The sequence below is a fragment of the Phyllostomus hastatus genome, unplaced genomic scaffold (genome assembly GCF_019186645.2).
Source record: "Phyllostomus hastatus isolate PE091 unplaced genomic scaffold, TTU_PhHast_1.1 phas_scaffold_585, whole genome shotgun sequence".
NCBI lineage: Eukaryota > Metazoa > Chordata > Mammalia > Chiroptera > Phyllostomidae > Phyllostomus > Phyllostomus hastatus.
In genome coordinates this window covers 20,226,148-20,253,650 of record NW_025334037.1, presented here as the reverse complement: position 1 = coordinate 20,253,650, position 27,503 = coordinate 20,226,148, and the positions used below count along the sequence as shown (strand labels likewise).

The following is a 27,503-nucleotide window of genomic DNA, read 5'->3' as shown; positions in this document are numbered from 1 at the left end:
CACCAGGCGAGGGAGCGGCACCCCGACCCCGCAGAGCACGGGCCCAGCAGCTGAGGCTGCCTGGTGGTGCCCTGGGAGGAGGCTTCCTATTTCCCGGACGACTGCAGACAGCTCTGGCCTGGGCAACGAGACGACTTTCTCTGCTACCCAGTGGGCTGCCACAACTGGACCCTCCCTGATAAGACCGCCAATATAGAAGCCTGGAGCCTTCAAATTAAAGCGTAGGTAAATACTTTTGGTTCTGAATCGTGACCACATTCAAAGATGTTTATTAAAAGGAACATGTTCTGTTACAGATTTTTCCATAGAGGAAGTAAGCTCCTAATTTTTTAAAGTTTATGTTTTTCTAAGCCTGCCATTCAAAAATAGAAGTTGTAATACTCAACGTCAGGATTCCAGGTTAACAGCAGTTGTCCATAGTGGAAACAAAAATCCCTCAGCATGCATACAGTTACTACAGAGGCACAGCGAGAGCCATGACGGAGAACACAGGCATCGAGGTAAGTGGTCACGTGGAACACACATCAGTGCTGCTACTGAAAACCGGACCATCAGTTCTCTCAGCTGGGAAACGCTGTTAATACAGCACTCTCTCAGCAGGAGTAATCCAGCCCAGGGGGCCGCACACTGCGGTGCAGTGTCTGAATTTTGGCACTGCGCAGAAACCCCAGGTGTGGCACCTCTGAGCTGTGTGCCTTTGGCCACATTACACAACCTCTGAGTCGTTTCCTTCTCCTGTCTTGCAGTGGTGACCGTAAAGCAGGACACACCCACCTTATAGAATCAGTCTCAATTCTACACGAGATAAGCAAACACTACGCTGATTGATTTCTCCTCCTGTTTCCTCATTTTATAGGTAAGCCAACACAGAGGCATAGAAGTAAATGACTGAGTGCAGTAATTTATACAAAAAGTTGAAACTAGGCTAAAAATACTCGTGATTTAAGTATGCAAACTTGGGGAACAGAGCATGTACTAAAGGCCAGTAGTTTCTACTGAGGATGGTAATTTATTAAGTCTGATCCTGTGGTTTCCTGATAAATGCCACTCTCTATCAGAATGCTGATAAGCCACTGGTGGAAAGTGTACAGTAAGTGCAATTTATGTGATTAAAAAGTGATACCAGAGAGTTATATATTACTTTATACTTGGTAAAATGCTGTGTCTAATATCGTTTAATCACACCAGCCACGTCTTTAAAAGACCTGTTTTTTAGTGATAGAAGTAACAAAAACTTTCATAAATGAAGATATTTCAGAAAAAAATAAATGATCTTGTGACAGGACGTAGCTGAACAGCAGCCCTTCTCAGACAGCAGCCATTCCCAGATAAGCAGCTATCTCAAGGTCGTATGCTAACCCCCGCTTTCTGCTTCTGTATGCCCGCTTTGCTTTCAGCAGCTGTGCACCTCCCCCTCCTCCTCCTGCCTGTGTAACAAGAATATAAGCGGCCCCAGCCTGAGCTCGGAGCCCAGAATTTGGAATGTCTCCCCTGGGTCCACAAACGTGAATAGAACTCCACTTTGCAAACTCCAACACTGTCTGAGTCGCTTTCCTGTAACAGTCTTAGGTATGGATAAAGGAAAATCTAACTAATGAATGATTTTGCTAATAATTTCTCAACCTGGAATAAAAGCCCAACTTTCCCTTAATTGTGCCTATCACTGATAGAAGTTAAATTAGAAGTTTAAAAAAACAGGCACTTTGCTAGAGAAAGGCTGCTCAGATTTGGTGCATAAAATATAAATAAGTGATAAAATGTGAAAGTAAACTTTATATGATAAAGAAAAACAGTCACTATGGCTAATAATACTTTTTCAAGGCTTCTTTATAACTTAGAATTTCAACTAAACTGTGTCTTTAACATTACAGGTCTAGACAAACCATACCTTCCCTCCAACCCTGCCTGTCCCCATGTCTTGAAACCAATGGGGACACTAGAAAATAAATTTTTTTTAAATTTTCCAAGTCTTTTTTAAAAAAAGATTTTTATTTATTTATTTTTAGATAGGGAAGGGAGGGAGATAGAGAGAGAGAGAGAAACATCAATGTGTGGTTGTTGGGGGTTATGGCCTGCAACCCAGGCATGTACCCTGGCTGGGAATCAAACCTGGGACACTTTGGTTCGTAGCCGGCGCTCAATCCACTGAGCTACGCCAACCAGGGCTAGAAAATAAATTTTTAAAATCCACAAAAACTAAAATAATTTCAGTGGAAGACTCCTGCTTTTTCCACTTATAAAAAGTTTAAATGTCTTCTGAAACATACTGCTGGCTGTATGTAGCTTAACAGAATTCCAATCTTCTGTGAGCTGGTGATGGGGCCACAGGGCACTGCTCCGGCCTGGGCAACAGCATCGCTGTCGCTGCATCATCCGACAGCACGCACCCACCCGGACACTTACAGCTCAGCACCCCAAACTGGCATGTCCAACGTCCTTCCTCTTCTCCCTCCTTTAAAGCCACTTGACCTAGTGCAGAATCGTAACAACTCACGCTTCCACTGGAGCAAGAGCTTCCAACTGGTTCCTGCTGATTGTGATCCGCTCTGTTTTGACCGACCTTGCATGTTGTGGCCAAACTAATCTTGAAGTAATTCTGCATTGTTATTTCTTCAAAGACCAATAAGTGTTTCCCATGAATAACGTCACATTTAAATGAATGGCTCTATCTTACCTGCCACACACTTGGTTCTTTCACTTTGTCACTTCACCTGAGACGAAGTCCGTCATAATGCAACATGTAACGAGGACAAATTTTCCTTGAAAATTTAAATGCCATTTTTATTTTTCTCCCATACTCTAACTACATTACATTAACTCACAGCACCACCTACCTTTCAATAAAAGGTTAGGAAACTAGGTTTACTTTTAGCATCATGTTAAAAGGTTGGCCTACACAATATAGAATAAAATCAAGATCCAAAATACAAAAAAGAAAAAAAATCCAGAAATCCAAGTTCCACTTGGCACTATATATAAAATGCTTGCACCAGCACATACAAATTTCTTGGGAATACTCCAAACCAGGGAGTCTGGCCAGCCGTGTGCTCTCACTGGGTCTGGCAGGACGGTCGGTGCACAAGCGGCACCCGGGAATGTTAACAGGCAGATGCGCGCAGGGAGAAGCGGGCTTTTTCGACTTATAAATTCTACTATTCACTGACACTGTCCTGCCTAAGTGTTAACTGGGATGTGCGGTGCCTTTTCCTTACAAGTCTTCTCACTATTTTAGCCACGTTCCCCGTTTAAACGAGAAAAACGGTGACCAGGAGTAAACTTTCATTTTTATATCCTCTCGGCGTGATCCCTATCAGTACTAAAAACATTTATAAAACGTGGGGCAGAGCCTGCTCAGGCACCACGGTTCTTTCTCTACAGGATCCAAACCACGCATCCCATAGTTCTCTCTTCAGTCAGTGTTCCTCTTCGACTTTGCGCTTGAATTCTTTTTTTACCAGAAATTACAATCTGCTCACACAAACCTAAGCAGTATACAAATATGAGAGAAAACACTTTTTAGTCAGCATAACGAGCATTTGTACCAATAGCTGAGAAGTGAAAGTGTGAGAAGCAACTGATCATATGAAAAGCCTGGTTGCGATGTTAGAGAAGAATGAAAAGGCCTTAAACTTACACTGCGTTTGCCCTGTGCAGTTCACAGCAACCCCTTATGGCAGGCAGGGGTGGGGCCGAGGTCCATTAGACCACAGGGGACAGAGGCACTGGGGGGGGTGTGCGCCTCAGCCCACGGAAAACAAAACAGAACCCCCAGCCAAGCGTTATTTGTGGCTGTCTCATGCTGTCTTCCTTAGGTATAAAAACTGGAAAACAACAAAACAATTTCCCTTAAAACTGACTGAAAATAATTAACATATAAAACTGATCTTAAAAGTAGTAGTTGGTTAAAACTTTCAGGAAAATTGTGAATATGAGAAAAGTTTTGAGGACTATTTTTAAAAAACAGCTTGTTAAAATGTAGTAATTGGATTAAGCATTTTCTTAACAATTCATAGGCCAGCATTCTAATTACTTTGGGAGGCGCTGCTCTTTTCCTAGAGTGTGAAGTTCATCACGTCACACCACACGTGTACCAAACAGTCTTTCCTCGGGTGAATCATGTCAGCTGACGCTTACCACAAGCCAACTTCAGTACAACTGTCTGGCCGGTAATAGCAGAGTTGTTAAAAGAAGGAAACTCTTCTAACCTTTATAGTAATGAGTGAAAACTTTGCATCATTGATGGAATAACAAGGATGGTTCTCGCCCGCTTCATATACCTTCTTTTCTACTCTCTTTACATTCCATATCCACTATTTTCCTAATGTCATTAATTTCAAATTCCTCCTCTCTTCTTGTAGAGTCCCCAGTAAGCTGTTCCAGGGAAACTACTAATACATTTCCAGGTTTCACTAAACTGCCCTGATGTGACCAGCCTGGTTCAGTTGGTTGGGCATCGCCCTGCAAAGCAAAAGGTCTCTGGTTTGATTCCTGGTCAAGGCCCATGCCTGGGTTGCAGGTTTGGTCTCACGTCTGGGCACATATGAGAGGCAACCAATCGATGTTTCTCTCTTGCACTGATGTTTCTTTCCCTCTCTTTCTCTCTCCGTTTCCCTCTCTCTAAAAATAAATAATTAAAAAATCATAAAAAAAGGTTTGACTAAATTTGTGTCCTATCTTATTGCACAATACAAACTTGATTAAAATGCATAAGAAACATTTTGTGTTCAAATCAACACTAACTTAAAATGTTCGGTAGTAAACAGCATAATTTATTTTAATACATTCCAAGTTAGTATGAAGGTGAGCAGTTATTTCTGAGGGTTTAAATATTTAAACTATAGTTTACCATTGAAACAAACAATTTTTTTGGTCTCTTTCTCTTCATTTTTGATTTAAAAAATTTTCCTCTGTAGAAGTTCACAGTATCACAGGAGTAAAAAATAAGAATGATAGAAAGCACTCTAAAACATATGGCTTTATATACATAAAAAATTCAATAATGTTGCCGCAACCCCTAACACAATGTGATCCTTATGTACTGTTATCCAGAATAAACTTCTGTACATATTAAATTGTTCAAGTATATCTACAGCAGTGCTTGTAAAAGTGAGGACCCACTGCTAAATCAGTGGGTGTTTCTTTGAAGACCACATCCAATGTCAACACAAGTAGAATTGTAACAATTTTTTAAGTTTACAGTTTATCATATATTCTCAAATATTTTCAAATGCTCCAAGGAGCCAAACATATGACTGAACTTACATCTAGTTTAACGCTCCCTTTGTACAGCACCAAGATTAAAAATGGATCTAACTAAACATTCTCTTTTTTAATTATTGTAGTTACAGTTTGTTGTCATTTATTTCTACAACATTAAACCCACTTTATAAATGACGACAACTCAGGTCAAACTCTTTCAGCTTAAATAAATAAACATTTCATCCATTTCACACTTAAATACCTAATGTTTTTCATATAGTGTATGTTTCTGGGTAGCAGTTCTGTCTTTGAGAACTAGGCCAGTCGAATAGGATTCTCTAGGTTTGCTTTAAAACTTTCCAGAAACCGGGTAGCTAGTTCGTCGTCCACTAGCCGACCGTCACTGGACATAGTGACCGTGATGAGCTGGTGCTGCTGCAGCTGGTCATTCCCCTCCTCATCCTGCGTGAGCTTCAGCACCGGTCGGAACCTCCCGACGGCCAGGATGCAGGCCTGAGGGGGGTTGATCACGGCAGTAAATTCGTCGATGCCAAACATCCCCAGGTTGGAAATGCTAGAGAAAACAAAAAGCTCTGAAGGTGGCATGTTATCCATCAGATTAGACTTTCCCCAAGCACATATTTTCACTTTACTGAAAAACTGTAGTACAGACCTTATACCAGGTCATTCAAAGACCACAGACAAAAGACTTACTTACAACAGTATCAAAAAGTGTGTATTAAATATTGACACACATGCAGATATTACATATTATATAAACACCTATTCAGCATCCTACTGGAATTTGTAGGCAGTGGCATATGACAAGAAAAAGAAATGTAAGATGCAAGGACTAAAACTAATAAAACTGTCACGATTTACAGATGAACTGATTGCATCCATAGAAAAATGTAAGGCTCCACAGATAACCTAGTCAGATTAGTAAGTGAATTTAAATAAGTCACTAGATAAAAGGTCAATAAAAATTCATTTAATAGCTATATACAAGTTGCTATAATTAGAAAATAAATTTTAAGAACACCATTTACAATAACATCACACACATCAAGGAGTAAATCTAATAAAACATTTATGAGATGTCTACACAGAAAATTATAAAACATAACTGACTTCCACCCAAGATGGAGGCATAGGTGGATGCACCGTACCTCCACTCACAACCAAAATTGGAACAACAACAATTTAGAGGCAGAATAACACCCAGAACTGACAGAGAATTTATCTGAATGGAAGTCAGACAACCAAGAAGTTGAAGTAGACCCGTTCATCCAGACCGGTAGGAAGGGTGGAGATGAGCAGCCAGGTGCAGGTCGCAGCGCGGAGAACAGGGAGAATTGGGTGTATAAGGCAACTGGGGGCGAGTAAGGCATCTGGGGTGTGCAAGATTACAGCGGGTGGACCCTGAGTGCGCAAGTGACAGCTGGCAGACCCAGTGAGGCAGTGATTGTGGACTAGGGCAGAGTGCACAACCCAGGATCCCAGAGAAGGGACTGAGGTCCCACGGAGAACAGAGCTACCGCCATTGTTCCCGCCCCCGCCCCCACATACAATGTCACAACCCAGCGACTGGGGTGCCCAGCCCTGGTGAACACCTAAGGCTCCACCCCTCACCATAACAGGAGCGACCAGACCCCCCCTCCAAAAGAGAGAGAGAGAGAGAGAGAGAGAGAGAGAGAGAGAGAGAGAGAGAGAGAGAGCTCAAACAGAAGAACAAATCAATGCCCCAGGACTCATCCTTTTAAGCGACCTAGAGATAGCTAAGCTATCAGATGCACAGTTCAAAACACTGGTGATCAGGAAACTCACAGAATTGGTTGATTTTGAGCACAAATTAGATGAATAAATGCAGGTTACCATAAAAGAAATGAAGGAAAATGCACAGAGAACCAATAGTGATGGGAAGGAAACTGGGACTCAAAACAATAGAGTGGACCAGAAGGAAGAAACAAACAACCAAACAGGAAAGAACAGAGAAATAAGAATTCAAAAAAATGAGAAGCTTAGGAACCTCCAGGACATCTTTAAACGTTCCAACATCCGAATTATAGGGGTACCAGAAGGAGAAGAGGAAGAGCAACAGGTTGAGCACGTATTTGAACAAATAATAAAGGAGAACTTCCCCATTCTGACAAAGGAAATAGACTTCCAGGAAGTCCAGGAAGCTCAGAGAGTCCCAAAGAAGTTGGACCCAAGAAGAAACATACCAAGGCACATCGTAATTACATTAGCCAAGGTAAAAATGAAGGAGAGAATCCTAGAAGCAGCAAGAGATAAGGGGACAGTAACCTACAAAGGAGTTTCCATGAGACTGTCAGCTGATTTCTCAAAAGAGACCTTGCAGGCAAGAAGAGGCTGGAAAGAAGTATTCCAAGTCATGAAAGACAAGGACCTATATCCCAGATTGCTCTATCCAGCAAAGCTTTCATTTAGAATGGAAGGGCAGATAAAGTGCTTCTTAGATAAGGTCAAGTTAAAGGAGTTCATCATCACCAAGCCCTTATTTTATGACATGTTAAAGGGACTTATCTAAGAAGATTAAAAAAAAAACATGTATAGTAAAAGGATAGCAAACTCACAATTATTAACAACCACATCTAAAGCAAAACCAAAAGAAACTAAGCAAACAACTCAAACAGGAACAGAAACACAGAAATGGAGATCACATGGAGGGTTAGCAACAGGGGAGTGGGAGGAGGAGAGAGCGGGAAAAGGTACAGAGAACAAGTAGCATAGATTGTAGGTTGAAAATAGATAGGGGGAGGATAAGAATGGTATGAGAAATGTAGAAGCTAAAGAACTTATGACATGGACATGAACTAAAGGGGGGATGTGGGTGGGAGAGCGTGTACAGAGTGGAGGGGAGTGAAGGGGGGAAATGGGACAACTGTAATAGCATAATCAATAAATATATTAAAAAAAAAGAAAACATGCTAAAAAAAAAAACATAACCAAAAGGAGTCACAGCACTGAATACACAACGGTTTACGCCACAGTCACCAGCTGGAAGACTCATGCTCATGCTCTGAAGGTGTCAATTGTCAAATTAACCACCAGAGTCAATGCAGCCCCAGTCAAAATCCCAGCAAGGCTTGGTGTGTACATGACAGATGACCAGCTGACCCTAAAAAACCTACACACAATAAACAAAACCCAGTTGCAGATGGATTATAATCTACCTGTGAAAAGCTCTAATGGCTCTAGAAGACAACATAGAGGAGTAACTCCATGACTCTTTAGGCAATAATTCCAAGCAGAATATAAGGACCAAGTATAAAGAAAAATGCTGATAAACAGGACTTCATTAAAATTCAGAAATTCTGTATTAAAAAACACCATCAAGAAAGTTCCATGGAGAACATTAGGCTAACTGAAATAAGCCAGTCAGAGAAAGACAAATATCATGTAATTTCACTCATATGTGGAATCTAATGAACAAACTGAACTAACAAGGGAAATGGGGACAGACTCACAGATGGAGGGCAGGATGACAGTTGGGGTGGGGGGAGGTTAGGGGGTGGAGGGATGGAGCAAACAGGAAAAAGGATTCATGGACACGGACAACAGTCTGGTGATTACTGGGGGAAGGGGGTCTGAGGAGACTAAATGTCGATGAAAAAAAAACATACAATAAAGATTAATTTTTTTAATGTATTTTATTGATTATGCTATTACAGTTGTCCCATTTCCCCCCTTCTCTCCCCTCCACCCTGTACCCCCTCTCCCACCCACGTTCCCCCGCTTTAGTTCATGTACATGTGTCATTCTTATGAGTTCTTTAGCTTCTACATTTCTCGTACTATTCTTGCCCTCCCCCTATCTATTATCAACCTACATTCTATGCTACTTATTCTCTATACCTTTTCCCCCTCTCCTCCTCCCACCCCCCTGCTGCTAGCCCTCCATGTGATCTCCATTTCTGTGGTTCTGTTCCTGTTCTAGTTGTTTAATTGGTTTCTTTTGGTTTTGCTTTAGGTGTGGTTGTTAATAATTGTGAGTTTGCTGTCCTTTTACTATACAGGTCTTTTCTTTATCTTCTTTTCTTAGATAAGTCCCTTTAGCATTTCATAAAGTACGGGCTTGGTGATGATGAACTCCTTTAACTTGACCTTATCTGAAAAGCACTTTATCTTCCCTTCCATTCTAAAAGAGCTTTGCTGGATAGAATAATCTGGGATGTAGGTCCTTGTCTTTCATGACTTGGAATATTTCTTTCCAGCCCCTTCTTGCCTGTAAGGTCTCTTTGGAGAAATCAGCTGACAGTCTGATGGGAACTCCTTTGTAGGTTACTGTCCCCTTATCTCTTGCTGCTTCTAGGATTCTCTCCTTCATTTTTACGTTGGCTAATGTAATTATGATGTGCCTTGCTGTGTTTCTTCTTGGGTCCAACTTCTTTGGGGCTCTCTGAGCTTCTTGGATTTCTTGGAAGACTGTTTCCTTTGCCAGATTGGGGAAGTTCTCCTTTATTATTTGTTCAAATACGTGCTCCATCTGTTGCTTTTCTCCTTCCTGTTCTGGTACCCCTATAATTCGGATGTTGGAACGTTTAAAGGTGCCCTGGATGCTCTTAAGCTTTTCCTCGATTTTTTGAATTCTTATTTCATCATGCTTTCCTGCTTGGTTGATTCTATCTTCCTTCTGGTCCACTGTATTGTTTTGAGACTCAGATTCCTTCCTTTCACTATTGGCTCTCCTCCGCATATCTTCCTGCATCTCTTTTATGGTAACCTGCATCCTTTCATCTAAATTGTGCCCAAAATCAACCAATTCCGTGAGCTTTCTGATCACCAGTGTTTTGAACTGTGCATCTGATAGATTGGCTATTTCTTGGTCACTCAAAAGGATGAGTCCTGGGGGACTGATCTGTTCTGTTGGATACATGTCTTAGGTCTTTCCCTGTCTCTGGTCGCTCTTGTTACGGCGGGGGGCGGAGCCTTAGGTGTTCACCCGGGCTGGGCACCCTGGTCGCTAGATTGTGACGTTATATGTGGGGGGGGGGGCGGGAGTGGGAGGCGACAATAGCGATAGTTTCGTTCTCCTGGGCTCAGGCCCTTCCTTGGGATCCTGGGCTGCGAGCTCTGCCCTGATCCACAATCGCTGCCCCACTGGGTCCGCCAGCCGCAGCTTGAGCACTCAGGGATCACCACTGCGTTCTTGCCCCGGATGGCTGTCGCGCTGATTTTGCGCCAAATTTTCCCCGACCTTCGAGCGCCGCCCACCCGCGCCAGCCCTGGGCCCACCCGGCTCGTCATCTCCTACCGGTCTGGCTGTACGGGTCTACTTCAACTTCTTGGCTGCCCGACTTCCATTCAGATAAATCCTGTCAGTTCTGAGTGATATTGTGTCTGTAAATTATTGTTGTTCTAATCTTGGTTGTGCGAGGAGGCACGGTGCGTCCACCTATTCCTCCATCTTGCCAGAAGTCCCAATAAAGATTAAATTTAAAAAAGTCCCAAGGGCAAGGCACAGAGTGGGAAAAGGTATCTGAAATAGTCCTACAAAGGTCTGTGTATCTGGAGATGAGAACTCCTACAAATTCTTTTTAAAGACAGACACAAGACTTCAGCAGCTACTTTATCTGATGAGTTACCAGATACACACATGGCTGAGAGAAAAATGAAAACCGTTTTCAACATCATCCAATTGTATTCCCCTGACCACAGAGATGCCGCTGCATACTCCAAGACCTGTTAAAATTTAAAACCTAGCATTCCTAAGAGGAATTCTCATAGACTGTTAACTGTAGATCTGTGTAAGCATTTTGAAAGATTGTTTGGCAGGGTCCATTAAAGCTTTTAACTTAGCAATTCTACTTTCAGTGTATACAATGAACATATGTATAGTCATCGTAAGACACTAATAAAATGTTCATGGCACCATTATTTGTAATAGCACCAAATTCTATACACACCATAAATGCCCACAGTAAATGGATACTGGCATATTTTTACAACACACTACAGAATGTAAGACACTGCACTAATAACAGATAAATGACTGATTCACACAGTAACATGGTTGATCTCACAGACATCAATGTTGAGTGAAAGAAGCCAGACACTAAGAATGTGTGTCTCTCAGTCAGTTGGGTGTTGACCTGTATACCAAAAGGTTGTGGGTTCGATCCCTGGTCAGGCACGTGCCTGGGTTGTGGGTTCGATTCCCTGTGGGGGCATGTGCAGGAGTCAGCTTACTGATGCTTGTCTCTCACATCAATGTTTCTGTCTCTCTCCCTCACCGTCTCCCTTCCTCTCTTAAAATCGGGCGAACATATCCTTGGGTGAGGTTTTTAAAAAATGCATCTTTATACAAAGATCAAAGCTAGCAAAGCAAATCTATGGTAATTTTGAGAAAAGTGGTTACCTTTAAGAGGATGGAAGGGTAGAGGGAGTATATCCTGCTTTGGTTGGCTGCACAAGTTTCTTTATTTTGTAAAACATTCAAGCTACACTAAGTACAATTTATTGTGTGTAAGTTACACTGAAAAATAGAGCTGGTAATAACTGAAGGGCCTAAGTGTTAATATATTTCGCCAAGGTACCTTAACATGAGGAATTGCAGTAGAAAAACCATACAGTTGAGTTTTATAAATCTATTGTACTTATATATTTTTAAATATCAACAGCAAACTCTGAATGTCGTTCCATGAATATTTGAATGAGTTAACTAGCTAACCCTAAGGGGTTCTTACTAGCTTTAATATGAAAATCTGATTTGTCTGAAGAATATCTTCACATATTCTGTTATCGAAATATAGTGTGTGATATTTATCTTAAATTTTTTAAAAAGTTTCAGAAAATAGATAAAACAGGTGAACATGGGCTTTATAAGTCTTCTATCTGTTTGATGCTACTGATGATTAAGAGTTTAAATTTTACCTGAAAGATCCTCCTTGGTACTCTTCAGGTAACAACTTTCCATCTCTTGCTTTCTTTGATAGAGCCTGAAAAAGCACAAATGAAGTGTGTCAAGTAAGACTCTGTTACACAGAGTACAGGTTACTTGTCATTTGAAATATCTGTACAGGGTACAGTCTCATCTCTTAGGTGCTTTGATTTGACTTTATCAGATGTATATATGGTTTTCTCTTAACTCATTTTTTAAAAAAGATAAAATACAGATAAGCTAAAGAAGCTAAACATGTGAATCAAAACTCTAGAAAAGTCACTTTCCTTTAAAAATTCTTTGAATACTGGAATTACCTTGTGCACCATTAGTATGCAGAATGTTCCAATACTTCTACTTTTCTTAGAGGATAAAATATTAGAAGAAGCCATTCTTGTTGATCTAGTATTTTAAATAAACTATGCAACAGCAACAAACCTACAACCAACATATCAGATTTCGTCTTTCAACTTTTGCCTCTTTTTTACCCACAACACATATACAATTTCAGACAGTTGTTAAAAAACCCCAGAACTCTCTATTTCACTTTTCAATATAAGCATCTTCTATGTTGCTAAGTCTTTATAAACAATTTTTTAATGTTTGCTTAACATTCTAAAGACCGTATCTGCCAGAATTTACTTAGTCATTTCCCCAGTGTCATAATTTGGTTCATTGGTTTCTTTTGAGTGATTTCATATAAATTCTCAGAAGTGGAATTACTAAGCCCCAGAAAATAGACATTATTTTGGTTCTTGTTCCTACAGCTAAAGCATTTCCTGAATGAGCCAGTCCAATTTAGAGCGCAACATTGAGTGTAGTCATTTTTGTATCATTCTTGACAATACTGACTTATAAACACTTACAGAGGGAAAGGCAGATGACACCCTAAGAGTGAATATAAGAAAAGTCATTAAATTTTCCTCTACTTGCACTTGCAATTAACCATACTTGTGTTAATCTTTATTTTTCAATGCTTCCAAAATAAGGAAACACAGGCTGATTCATTACATTAAAAAATTAATAGTGGATTCTTTTATTAAAAGAAGAATAAAGCTGTTGTCATTTGAATAGATAAACTAAATCAGGGCATACTTGATATCCTGTATTAAATAGCTAATAGAAGTAGTTATAACCACCATTAATAACTAACTTTAAACCACAGGTGATTTCAATTTTGCAAACTAAAACGTTCTTTAAAAATCTAAAAACATCTCAATGTATCACTGTGACTTCATGCAATTGAAACAACTGCAGATTACTACTATTTGGATGCAGTCACTCATGAAGCTACTTGAAACCAAAGTGAAGAATGAGGATACAGCCTTGCATGGTCCGTGGAATGACAGAGGTAGAGCGAACGGGCTACAGACGCATTTCTCCTGCCTTACGCAAACAACTGTTCACATGCTTTGAGCAGGCACACGTCATATGGACTCTGAAAGGCATTTCTTCCAACGCAGATGATCTCCACATTCCCGTGCCACACAAATACAAATAGTGTATTTATTTTACTACACTTAAAAAGAAAATCTCTATAAACCCAAATCACATCAGCAGAATGTTCCTATCAATGAGCCCTAAGAGCCTAAAATAAAAATAGAACCTGAGGAGGATCGTTCATTCTAAAAATTCCTAAAGAATTCTCACTGGATCTTCCTGGTCAGATGAAAATACGAACTTAAAATAAAGCAGCTGTCACCTGAAGCATCCAGCTGAAAGTGCCTTATACAAGATGACTAGCAAATATTTCTAAAATACGTCATGTGCCTTACCAATTCATTCAAAAACTGTACTAATTAGTACTGAGTACTAATGAGGTAACTTTACCTCTGCCTTTTTAAAAAGTATATTTTGTTGATTTTGCTATTACAGTTGTCCCAATTTTTCCTCCTTTGCCCCCTTCCGCATGGTGTCCCCATTCCCTCCAGCAATTCCCCCCCGCCCCCTCCAGTTCATGTCCAGGGTCGTGCCTATAAGTTCTTTGGCTTCTCTATTTCCTATACCGTTCTTAACCTGCCCCTGCCTGTTCGGTACCTACCAATTTGTACTTGTTAATCCCTGCACCTTTTCCTCCATTCTCCCTCTTCCCCCTCCCAGCTGATAGCCCTCCAAATGATCTTCATATCTATGATTCTGTTCCTGTTCTGCTTGTTTGCTTAGTTTGTTTTAAGATTCAGTTGTCGATAGTTGTGCATTTGTTGCCATTTTAATGGTTATACTTTTGATCTTTTTCTAATACAGTTCTCTTTAACATTTCATATAATGGCTTGGTGATGATGAACTCCTTTAGTTTTACTGTGTCTGGGAAGCACTTTATCTGCCCTTTAATTCTAAATGATAGTTTTGCTGGATAGAGCAATGTAGGCTGTACTTGCTTTTCATCACTTTGAATACTTTCCAGCCCCTTCTGGCCTGCAAAGTATCTTCTGAGAAATCAGCTGACAGTCTTATGGGAACTTCTTTGTAGGCAACTCTACTTTTCTCTTGCTGCTTTTAAGACTCTCTCTTTATCTCTAACCTTTGACATTTTAGTTATGATGTGTCTTGGTGTGGGCCACTTTGGGTCCATCTTGTTTGGGACTCTCCGTGCTTCCTGGACTTGTATGTCTATTTCCTTCACCAAATTAGGGGTGTTTTCTTTCATTATTTTTTCAAGTAAGTTTTCAATTTCTTGCTCTTCCTCTTCTCCTTCTGGCATCCCTATGATTTGGATGTTGGTATGTTTAGAGATGTCCCAGAGGTTCCTTATTCTATTCTCGTTTTGAGTTTGTTTTTCTTCTTGCTATTTTGATTGAATGCTTTTTTCTTCCTGATGTTCCAAACTGTTGATTTGAATCTCAGCTTCATCCCATCCTCTATGGGTTCCCTGTGAATTTTTCTTTATTTCACTTAATGTAACTTTTATTTCTGCTTGGGTCTTTTTTATGCTATTGCAGTAACCAATGATTTCTTTGAGCATCCTGATCACCAGTGTTTTGAACTCTGCATCTGATAGGTTGCTTATCTCCATTTTGTTTAGTTCTTTTGCTGGAGTTTTGTTTTGTTCTTTCATTTGGGCCATACTTCTCTCTCTCCTCAACTTGACAGCCTCTCTGTGTTGGTTTCTGTGTATTAGGTAGAGCTGCTTTGACTCCCTCCCTGTCTTAGTAGTGTGGCTTATTGTAGAAAAGGCACCCATCTGGGTGAATGTAGCTTTTTAAAATCCTTGGTTGTTAGATTTCCACACAGCTGGATTTTCTGACAAATTTGGGTGATGTTTTTGTAGTTTAGTTGTAATTTTTGCTGTAGTTGTGTGCGGAGGCAAAGCGTGTTTAGTTATGCCTCCGTCTTGGCCCGAAGTCTCTTAATCTGACATCAGTGGACTCAAGGAAACGGAGATGGCTGCCCCAAAAAGCAGGAAGAGCACGATAATGGACAATCCAGCCAGATGTTTCTCAGAAATCTAGAGGCTGCCTCTAAAGGAAGCCTTATGGAGCCTAAGCAAGGCATTCTTTCCCCGAGGTCCACGGACTCTCAAGCTATCTTCTAACTGAAGATCTCCCCTAATTTCTAACAGGAGTTTAGCATTTTCCTGGGTTGTGGGTTTGGGCCCCATTCGGGGTATATGTGGGAGGCGGCTGATTAATGTCCCCCCCCCCCCTTTCCTCTCCCTCTGCCCGAGGCCAACAGTGTGGTCCGGGCAGCAGCCCCTTGCACGCACCGTGTCATAGCTCTACTTCTGCTTTTTAAAACTGCTATAATTAATGAGGAATTAAGAACAGTGTGGGATCTATGGCTTGTTACTATACTACTCTAGTTAGCGAATATAAACTTGAACTTGGCTGAGACATGCATTCCTTTAGCACCACACATTGACATCCTTGAGACAAGGAAGTAAATACTTAGCATAGGTGTTCTTAACCTGGAGTCCATGATGCATTTACAGGGACCTACATACATACTTCTTGGAAAATTAACTTCAGTAAGAGTTTTTATTAGATATTTTTAAAGATTTATTGAGTAGTTAGTATCTTCCAAGCACTCTTCTAGAATTGGATATATGGCAAAGAACAACATAGACAACATGAGATACAAGGGAACATAGAAAGGTCAACAATTAAGTTAATTTCAAAGACTGATAAGCCAGCCCTGGCTGTTGTGGCTCAGTGGATTGAGCACAGACCCGAGAACCGAAAGGTCACCAGTTCGATTCCCAGTCAGGGCACATGCCTGGGCAGGCCAGGTCCCCAGAAGGGGGAGCAAGACAGGCAACCACACATTGATGTTTCTCTACCTCTTTCTCCCTCCTTTTCCCTCTGTCTAAAAATAAAATCTTTAAAAGAAAAGGCTGATAAGCCAATGAAGACAATAAGACAGGCTAATGTAGGAAGCTATTCCAGCTATGGAAGCCACGGAAGGCCTAAGAAAATGGCATTTGACATGAGGAATGCCTGGTTTAAATAAATCCCCACTTCCACCCCTTTATAAACACATCACTCTGGGCAAATTTCTTAAAGGTGTTAAACTCAGTTTCCTCAATTTTAAAATGGGGACGTTTAGGTTCCAACTATAATATTGGGCCAATAGGATGATATGAAACGCTAAGCCTAGTGTCTGGTGTATCCTAAGAACAAGAGAGTGGAGTGTTGATCGCAGACAGCAGGGTAGGAGAGAGAAGCAGGTAGAATAAGTACAGACGAGTAGCCAGAGCACGGCAACCTTGGAGTTGCTGGGAATTACAGGGGACACCAAGGACTACCAGGGGTCCCGGAACATCCTAAGGGGTTAGCGCTGTCCTTCCCACGGCAGGGAGGCCGCTGGGACCGCTTCCATACCGCCCCAACTTCCGGTCTTTCAGGATGGAAGGGAGAGGGAATGCTGATATGGCTACTTCAAGAACTATTTATCACAGCAGTAAAATTGGTAAATTAGTCAGAATCAAAGAAACCTTCCCATCATTTTTAATTTTTTTTAATTAAATTTATATAAAGGTAAGAAAATTCTAACTCCACAGTTAAATTCAATTACATTTGACTTTCACAAAAAGACTAAAATACACATAATCTCACTGCTGTTGAAAACCCTTTATGAATATAAGGCACACAATGTCCTAGTAAACCAACCGCTATTACTTTGACCTTTAAATTGGCCAAATTCATACCACCTCTCAAGTACAAAATACAGTTGAATTTTTTATCTCTAAATACACACTTTGCAAATCTTTTGAAAAACATTCTTCTTTTGAAGAATGGCTTCAAAATGACAATTCTACTAAGGTCACCTTTAATTATATCTATCTCTAAGATTCCAAAAGTATGCTTTTTAAACTAGATGGCCTTGCATCTACTTATTTATTTTGGGCAAGTAGGTCTACACATCTGCATACTGCCAGCTCCCCAAAGAAATCTTATCTTCTACTTTTTAACCCCCCTTACATCTTGTTCTACCACTACCCATACAACTGGTCCTCGGTAAGTGAAAAAAGAATCGCTTATCTAAATGGATCTGAAATTGGCAATGCTAACACTATGATATTTCTGACCAAAAACCACACAGGCCGTCAAAGCTGACCTACTGCCCGTATTCCTGCTTATTCCATGTGGTATTTTTGTTCAAATCAGACTCTTCTGTATTAGAGCTACAAAACTGCTTTTAAAGAAACCTAGGAAAAATACAATATTTTTGTTTTTGGAATACTAAGTACGTTTAGTGGTCTCAAGTCCAGAAAGGAAATGAATAAACTTTAAACAATAAAATGATGTTAACAGCGAAGTCTACTTACTACCACTTTAAAGAAATATAGTTTCAACTTTAATGATCTAAAATACCATCCTTGAAGTTGAATTCTAGACTTCAGTAAGTAAAGCATTCATTCATTCAAGTGAACGCAGTTGACCGTAATTGATCTGTATGTTATTTCTGAAATTTTAAATGTTAAATGTTCTTAAACTGGGTCGTGCCTCGATAAAAACTTAAAATTCCATATATACAAATGACAATCATTTGAAATGCATCCACACATATGTACGCACATACGTAACTGTATATATAAATATATAATTATATACAGATACATGCATATCATATCAACCATAAAGTGACCAGGTCATGCTAAGACTCACTTGGAAAGTAAATTCCAACCTTTTGAAAGTGTTTCTTAAGGCGTACCTTCACAGAGTCGGCGATCTCCTGTATGCCCTTAGCCGCAGCATCCTTTATGATCGGTGTAATCAGACCTTTATCTGTGGCCACAGCCACCGAAATGTCGATGAAGGGCAGCTGCTTCGGGCCGTCTCCATCCCAGCTGACATTGACACTTGGCATTTGCTAGAAAACGGAAACAGAGAAAAACATGCTACTAACGAAGCGGCTTTAGACCAAAGTGATCACAGAAAAATAACTGACCCTATTATGCTTATCTGAAAGTGAATATAACTAGACAGAAGGAAATAAAAATTCCGTGTAAAAAATGGATTGGATCTCTGTGTTAATGTCTTTTACGTTTGGGATGAACAATTCAGCATACTATCTTTTTGAAGCAAGCTTGAGGAAGTTCTGATGATGTCCATGTTTTCGTCTCTTTGTATCACGGTAAAAAAAAGGCTTCCTTTGTTAACCCTGATTGCTAAAAAGTACTGTATTTTGCTGTGGATAATGCACACTTTTTTGCCTAAATTTTTGACGGAAAAATAAGGATGAGTGCTATACGTGAATAATACCTGAAATACCTTGTTATCTGTTCTTGTGCATTTGTTACATAAAATTTCTTGTACCATAATACATTAAAAAAAATGCTAAAATGCTAAAATTCTAAAATGCTAAAATTCCTTTGTAATACAAAAATCAAATATCTAAATATAAGTAAATAAATAATTGAATTAAAAAATTAAAACAAAAGATTTTTTGCCTGAAAGTTTGGGCCAAAAACATGGGTGTGCATTATACACAGGAGCACCTTACACACGGCAAAACATGGGAATTGACATTTGCTCTACTTCCTGCCTCAGCATTTGACCAAATGACCTTGAGAAGAAAGAGAGGAGGGAAGAGGGCAGTGACATTCATCCACATTACTCCTGGGGCGTGAAGGAAGCCTGACTTCCTAGCGCGGCCCTGGGGAATATCAGCAAGCCATTAATAAATGACTTCTGTATTTAAGAGAGTTTTTCCAGAGTCATTGACATATTATATGCCCTATACATGCCCTATACCAGACGAAATGATTAAATGCCTGGAAATAATGTGCAATGATAATACTGTCAAATATCATGGCAGAATATGATGTTCAAAAAATAGGTATCAAAAACAAACTTCTCTTCTCCAGATTCTTTGCTTTCTACTGAGTGAGACCCATGCCTCTCCACATGTAATGGAACACAGCCATCCGCCAAGAGGAGGATTTCACCTACTTACCCAATTTTAGCTCTGACCAGCCCCCGACAGCGAACTCCCCACCCCACTGGGGCCTCCTGCTGCCACACTATGCTCACTTCCACTGCCTCTCTTTTCAATTGCTCGTTTCACTTCCCCGTCTTTCAGGGTTCAGCTCACTCATTCGACAATCCCGTTATGTCAAAATAATGAACAATGATGTCCCAATCTCTTAGAAGATTTTAAATTCTTTAGCGATAATGGAAAAATGAAAGAGAAAAAAAAAACCCCTCACAAATGAAGAATACCTGGAAAATAAATTTAATTAAAACAATGTAACAAAAATCTATGAGATATAACCTAAGTTATACTCAAAGGAAAATTTATAACCCAAATAATCTTATTAATAAAATATAATTACAATTAATTAAACATTCAAGTTTTCTAAAAAAAACAAAAACCCTCTAACCAAAATAAACCTAAGGAAATGAAGGAATATATAATGAAACAGTATAAGAGGAGTGAGAATACAAACACGCAATAAAAGCGAGACAGAGTTCAGAACACCCCCAGGCACTGAGGACACTGACATAATTATAAGAAGCAAATTTAAACGACTCTAGGCTAATAAGTTTGGGAATCTAGATGAAGTAAATGATTTTCTTGGAATATATAAGTTTCCAGACTTAAAGAAAACTGAAAATTAAACAGCTCAATAATTTGGGGAAAAAATGAGAAAGTCGCCAATGCTCCCTTCTCAATGTAGAACTCAGATATTTTTACTGGTGAATTCTACAAAACTTCAAGAAATAAAGATCTTTACAATATTGAAACATTCATGAAGAAAGAAAGGAAAAAAGTAACTAAATTCATTTTGATGCAGCCACTGATTTAAAAAAAAAAAAAGAAAATCCTAAAAGAGTTAGGAGAAAATTAAAATTAAAATTACTATGGTTCCTGATACAAAATGATGAAATAAAATATTGACAAATAGCTAATGTCCACTTAAGGAGGGCAAGAATAACTCATCATTAGAAAATTATTACTGTAATTCAAAACATTTGGTCATAAACAAAAGACTTATGAACATTTAGATATGAGCAGGTGAAGAGGCATGCCTTTAAATTCGCTATTATTTAACTGTTCAATAAATAAAATAAATTCTTTATAAATGTACTTTAAATGCAGCAACTACTGAGCAGTTACATGGAGGAGCAGCCCCGTTCACACGAAGGCATGACAGAAAGCGGTGCCGAGCAGCGAGCCAGGAGCCTGGGCTGTAGATGAACATCTCCAGTCAGCCGCCTGCCCTCCAGCCACCTCCACTGGGGCTCCATGAGGCTTCTCAAACTTAATGCACGTCCAGAGCCAAACTCCAGATTCCTGCCTCAAACTGGCTCCTCTCCCGTCTTCCCAACCTTAGTACATGGGAAACGCCATGCCTCTTGTGTCTGGGCCAAAATCCTCACCCCTCTTTTCCTCACACCCCACATCCAATCCATCATCTAATCCTGCTGGCTCTACTTTTGAAAACTGTCACCTTCGACAGCCTCCTAGGAGCACTCACCGCCCCCACCTTGCCTCTACACAGGCTGCACTCCACACGGCAACCACAGCAGTCTCTCCTTTTTCTGCTTAAAATGTGCGTCGGGTCATGTCAGTCCTTTGCTCAAAACCTTCCAAAGACGTGCTCCTCATTCATAATAAAATCCCTGGTTCTTACCGTGGCCACCAAGGCCTCATGTACTATGGGTTGCCCTCAACTCCATCCTCCTGTAAATTTTTTTAATCTCATCTCCTACCCTCTGCTCTTGCTGACTCCTCTGTAGGCACATTTAGCCGCAGTGCCATGTCTTTGAATGACACAATCCACTCCTCACAGCCTCTGCGTTTGCGTTCCCTGGAATAATAATCTTCTAGCACATGTCTACTTGGCCCAGTCCTCTCTTTTTGCAGGCCTTGTCTCATGATCGCCTTGCCAGAGAGGCCTCCCTTTTGAAAATAACACCCCTAGCTATTCTGTTCCCGTACCTTGCTTTCCTTCTCACCTCTGCACTTTCACACTATGAGGACAGTGTTTGTCTCTCCCAAGTAGAACTTAAGCCCCACGAGAGCAGCAGAAAATACGTAGGCTTTTGTTCACTACAACATTTCCAATGCCTGGCATGTTTTTAACACAAGATAGGGGATCAATTAGGATATGTTGAATAAGTGGTCTTTATTCTGCTCTGACTAATTAGTTGTAAGCCCTTCTGATTCTCAGTTTCTTCATCTGTAAAACTAAGGAAGATTAAATGATAGAATGATTTTAGCAATAAAATTATAAAATGTTTGTGCCTTAAAAAAAAAAAAGAGTTCCATTTATTATATAAAAGTTTAATAATGCACCACAGCTGGCTGGCTCAGTTGGTTGGAGTACTGTCCCATACACCAAAGGGCTGTGTGGGTTCGATTCCTGGTCAGGGCACATACGAAAGGCAGCCAATTGATGTTTCTCTCTCACATCAATGTTTTCCTCTCTGTCTCCTCCCCTCCTCTCTCTCTCTCTCTGATATCAATAAACATGTCCTCAGATGAGGATTTAAAAAAAAAATCAAAGATATGAATCTACTTGAGGAGCCAAAATTATTGGGGTTTGCTACTTACTTTAAGGGTAACAGCTGCTGCCTTGATGATAAAATCATTTACTGAGACTTTAATGTCATCTGAAAGAAAAACAGGCATGTTAAAATTATTGCTCATAATAAACTTTACCATTGACCATCATGATTTCAAACTTGTAAATTACAGACTACACTGACAAACACTGATAAAAAACATTACAGGTTTTTATTTATTGGTTTGCTTATTCAACAACGTTCTGCTGATCAGAAAAACTTGTGCTGTTATGAGGCCCTTGACAAACAGTATTAACTATGTACATAAAAGTTTACTCTTGGACTTCTGGCCAAGACGATGGCATAGGCACACATGGCTTGCCTCTTTGCACAACCACGTCACAAATACAACTAAAATAAAGAAGAGCCATCACTTCTTTATTTTAGAAACATGGCCCAAATGAAAGAACAGATCAAAACTCCAGAAAAAGAGCTAAATGAAATGGAAATAAGCAATCTGTTGGATAGAGTTCAAAACACTGGTTCCTTAAGGATGCTCAAGGAACCTAGTGAGGACCTCAACAGCATAAAAAAGATCCAGTTAGAAATGAAGGATACACTGATGAAATAAAGAACAATATACAGGAAAACAATAGTAGGGTGGATGAAGCCAAGAATCAAATCAATGAAATGGAACGTAAGAAAGCAAAAAACAGTCCTGGCTGGTGTGGCTCAGCAGACTGAGTGCTGGCCTGTGAACCAAAGGGTAGCCAGATCAATCCCCAGTCAGGGCACATGCCTGAGTTGCAGGCCCAGTCCTCATTGGGGGGTGTGCAAGAGGCAACCACACATTGATGTTTTTCTCCCTCCCTTCCTCTCTAAAAATAAATAAATAAAATATTTTAAAAAGCAAAATAAATTTATTTTTTAAAAAAGCAAAAAACAATCAGACAAGAAGAAAAAAGAATCCAAAAAAAATGAGGATAGTATAAGCAGCGTCTGGAACAACTTTAAAAGGTCCAATACTCGAATTGCAGGGGTACCAGAAGGAGAAGAGAAAGAGAAAGAAATTGGAAATGTATTTGAAAAAAATAATGAAAGAAAACTTCCCTAATTTGGGGAAGGAAATAGGCATGCAAGTCCAGGAAGCACAGAGAGTCCCAAACAAGATGGATGCTAAGAGGCCCACTCCAAGATATATCATAATTAAAATGCCAAAGGTTAAAGATAAAGAGAGAACCTTAAAAGCAGCAAGAAAAAAGAAGTTAGTTACCTACAGGGGAGTTCCCATAAGGCTGTCAACTGATTTCTCAAAAGATACTTTGTAGGCTAGAAGGGATTGACAAAATATATTTAAAATCATGAAAAGCAGGGGCCTACAGCAAGATTGGTTTACCCAGCAAAGCTATCATTTAGAATAGGAGGGCAGATAGAGTTTCCCAGACAAGAAAAAGCTAAGGAGTACATCATCACCAAACCATCATATGAAATGTTAAAGGGACTTATTTAAGAAAAAGAAGCCCAAAACTATGAATAATAAAATGGTAAAAATACATATCTATCAACAGCTGAATCCAAAAACAAGCTAAGCAATCATGAAGAACAGAGAAAGAGAATCATGGATACAGAGAGCATTTTGATGGTTGCCAGATGGAAGGGAGTGGGGAGAATGGGTGAGAGGTGAGGGGATTAAGAAGTACTAATAGGTAGTTACAGAATAGCCTTTGGTATGTAAAGTATAGTGCAGGAAACGGAGTAGCCAAAGAACTTATATGTGTGACCCCTGGACGTGAACAATGGTGGAGGGAATTGCCTGAGGGAGTGGGTGGTGCTGGGTGGAGAGGGACAAAGAGGAAAAAAAACCAGGGCAACTCTAATAGCATAATCAAATATAATGAAAAAAATTACTTTTGGGCCTTGATTATAATTCTTTAAATATCTCAGATGTCATACGTAATAACTTGAAGGATATATTATACCCTCAAGCGGAAAGAAAAGAACCAATTCCTATGCTTCTGAAGACAAATGATTTCTCTGGGATGTATATAAACAGGACGTTTACGAGATGATTCACTGTTTTCTCATCCTTTTCAAATGTCCTCATTCTGCGTGTGCTTTATAACATACTGATTATATTAGAGGCGTGGTACACATAGTCACTTCAAAAAAACAAATATATATGTGGGATGGATTTAAAAATTTCTTTTTACTAACTGGGTATATGACAAAAATTTTAGACCACTGCATTAAATAAGATCTGCTTTTTAACTTAACAAAAGAGGACAGAGCAAATGCCAAAGATGAGGCAATGCTGGTGTAGGCCCTAGAGTAATAACCAGAAATGAGGTTTTCTGTCTAGTTTTACGGTGAATCCATCTGCATTAATTTCAATGCAGTACACATAATGATTTTAAGATAAAGCTGAGGTCCTCTCCCTTCCCACAGAGCTGATATAACTACAGCATTTGATTTATACTTTTGCTTTTCCCCGTGGATGTGAAAGTGTTGGCAAATGTAAACTATACTTGGTTCTTTATTGCAAGAGCTTCCAGAAGAAGCTTTAAGATCAAGATGTAGTCAATGGCACTCGGCAGGAATCACAAATCCTTGATTACAGTCTCCTGGAATTCTGTGTGAACGACGGCGCACTCCAAAGGCACGCTGAAGGCTTCAGAGAGAGACCAGATGAGTTACCATAAATATTGTCACACTGCCATGGCAACTGTCAGCTGCGTGTTTAATTCACAGCTCTTCCAATCCAGATTTCCAGAAACACACACATTTTCTGTTTCTCTAAAAACCCTTTAGGAATAGAAACATAAACTATCTCCAGTGCTCAGACTTTTAATGATAAACCATATAAAAGTCATGGTCTGTACAAATTCAGATATACAGACATAATCTTCCATGAATTCACTATATTTCCCTTCCACGGCTCCCTCAGCTTCCTTCTCACTCCATCTACCATCCGCAGGTGCCCACGGCGAAGACTTCCCAGACCAGCTACCACCGAAGTCCACAGTCCTCACCTACAAGTCTCTGCCCAAACGCTCTCTAACACTTCGTATTCTTTGGTTGGACACTTTTCCCATCTACTTTCTCTTACTGGCTTCCTTGTCACTCTGCTCTTCTGGTTTCCTTCCACTCCGTGTCGCTCACTCACTTTCAGGTTCTTCCTCGGAAGGCTGGCATGCACGTCTCCAGGTGAGAACTTTCAGCTCCATGATTTTGATACCACTTACGTGATGCTTCCTCCAAATTCCACCTCTAATCTTGACGTATTTGGAGCTTCAGACTTATACATCCAATTTTTCACATGGTATTTCCACCTACCTAATAGGCATCTCAAATTGAACATGTGCAAAGGACATTTTTTCAAGTTCCTTTATTGTAACTCATTACTATATGGCAATTTTCAAACATACGAAAGGAGACTGTCAGTGACATTTGTTGAAAAGAAGAGAGTAGAAAACAGTTTGTGGGGGGGTAGTGGACACTCGTTTGCACAGTTACAAAAGAAAGGGTGGAACATGTTTACAGAATATTATATGCTATAACCTTATCTAAAATAAGAGTAGTAACGTGGGCTCTTTGAGGACTGACCACAGAACTGCTCACTGCAAGGACATACAAAGTCTCACGGAAAGATCCTACACACTAATCTACAGCGCTCCTGATGGACTACTGCTTTCTGTCACATTAAAGGAGCGAGCCAAGAAAATTATTCTCATAATAACCTCTATATCATAACTAAACAAGTATGATTTCAGACCTACAAGGGAAGTTTCCAGGGTTAACTTTTTGAATATTAATCACTTTCTCTGAAATAACTTCCCAGTTGGTTCCTTGAACTTTTAAAAGTTATTAGGTTATCTTCATATGCAATCTTGAAAGTCCGTATCTAAACTGGTTTATCACTCCTCTTTTCACTCGGGACGTAGAATGCAGCAAGAGAAAGTTGCCCCATCCTAACCGGAGAGGAGCAAATGTGGGATCAACTACAAAATCAGAACTTGCTGAGCTCACTAGGGAGCTGAGGTTACGGAGCAGACAGGTGAACTGAACGGCGAAGGGTGATATCCCCTCTGAGGAAAGGCGAGCACAGTCGTGATTAACTGCTGCCAGGGCACGGGAAAGTGTAAGCCAGAGCACAGCACAAGGAGCACCAACAGGTGGGGAGCATCAGCGGAGAGATGCAGACCATAAAGACATTCAAATGGAGATGCAGGGGGAGACCATGCAATATCGAAGTTAAAGGATTGCTTGTTTAAGCTTCACAGACTTAACACAGCGGAGGGAAGTGTCAGAAAATGAAACTAGATTGGTTTGGTAAAGTAAAATACACCATGCACATATTCTGGGGCTTACATCAGATGCAAAAGTAAAACATGAAAATAATAGCATACAGGACAAGAGGAAGGAAACATAGTGAAACTGTAAGTTTCTTGTATTATCACATTGTATGCGGGAAATGTATTTATACGTTTTACGTTGACTGGTAGTAGAGCAAGCGATAAAAACTACCCACAAACAACGTGTTATACGTGAAGTGCTGTAGTTAAAATTTGAAGGCAGTTTGTGACAAGTTAAAAAATTATACAAGGGTGGGCAAAAGTAGGCTTACAGTTCATATGGAAAAAGGCATGCAGGTTATGATTATAATAATACAAGAATAAACTCTGAGCTTTGTATGCTCACAATTGTAAACTGACTTTTGCCCAAGTATTGTGAACTCTTCAACTGTCATTTATAGAACACTTCCCAAAACAAAAGCAGAACATACATTCTTCCCAAATGCTCATGAAACATTCAACAAGCTTGACCCTATTATGTACAAAATAAATCTCAACACATTTAAGACTTAAATCATACAAAGTGTATTCTCCAAACACAATGGAGTTAAACTAGAGATCATAAAAAAAAAAAAAATAACAGAAAAGTCCCCAGATATTTGGAAACCAAACAGACATGTCTAAATAATTCATGGATCAAATAAGAAATCACAAGTGAAATTAGAAAGTATCTTGAATTAAATGAAAAGTGAAAATAAAAACACCAGAACCTGTGTGATACAGTTAAGCATTGCTCACAGAGAACCTAAAAGCATTCTATGCTTCTGTTAGGAATAAAGTTGCTTATATTGATCTCAGTTTTCACCTTAAGAAATTATAAAAAGGGAAAGAAATTAAACCAAAACAAATAGAAGAAAATCAAGATCAGAGCATAAATCAATAAAAACAAAATTACAGAAACAATAAAATGAAATCAAATGCTGGCTCTTTGAAGAGATCACTATAATGGATGCACCTCTAGCCAGCATGCTCTAGAAAGAAGGCACGAACTACTCATGTTGAAAATGGAGACATGGCTGCAGATTACATGGATGTTAGAGTATAATAAGGTACCGAATGGCTTTATACCAATAGATCAGTAACTCAGACGACATAAACA

The 27,503-nt window shown here is 39.7% G+C and overlaps 1 protein-coding gene across 2 annotated transcripts in view; it reads right to left on the bottom strand.

Annotated features, from left to right (window-relative positions):
- Nucleotides 1–2,754: 2,754 nt before the first annotated feature.
- PDHX (pyruvate dehydrogenase complex component X) overlaps nucleotides 2,755–27,503 on the bottom strand; it is a 64,569-nt gene continuing 39,820 nt past the window's right edge. The window contains exons 8-11 of one of the 2 annotated variants that reach the window (XM_045825527.1): nucleotides 22,102–22,160; nucleotides 18,253–18,411; nucleotides 12,096–12,160; nucleotides 2,755–5,773 (exon numbers count right to left, since the gene is read on the bottom strand). In XM_045825527.1, the coding sequence (XP_045681483.1) occupies nucleotides 5,515–5,773; nucleotides 12,096–12,160; nucleotides 18,253–18,411; nucleotides 22,102–22,160 (542 nt within the window). In that variant the 3' untranslated portion in view covers nucleotides 2,755–5,514. Of the gene's footprint in view, nucleotides 5,774–10,151; nucleotides 10,823–12,095; nucleotides 12,161–18,252; nucleotides 18,412–22,101; nucleotides 22,161–27,503 lie in introns of those variants that run through there. The other variant, XM_045825528.1, reaches the window with a different exon arrangement.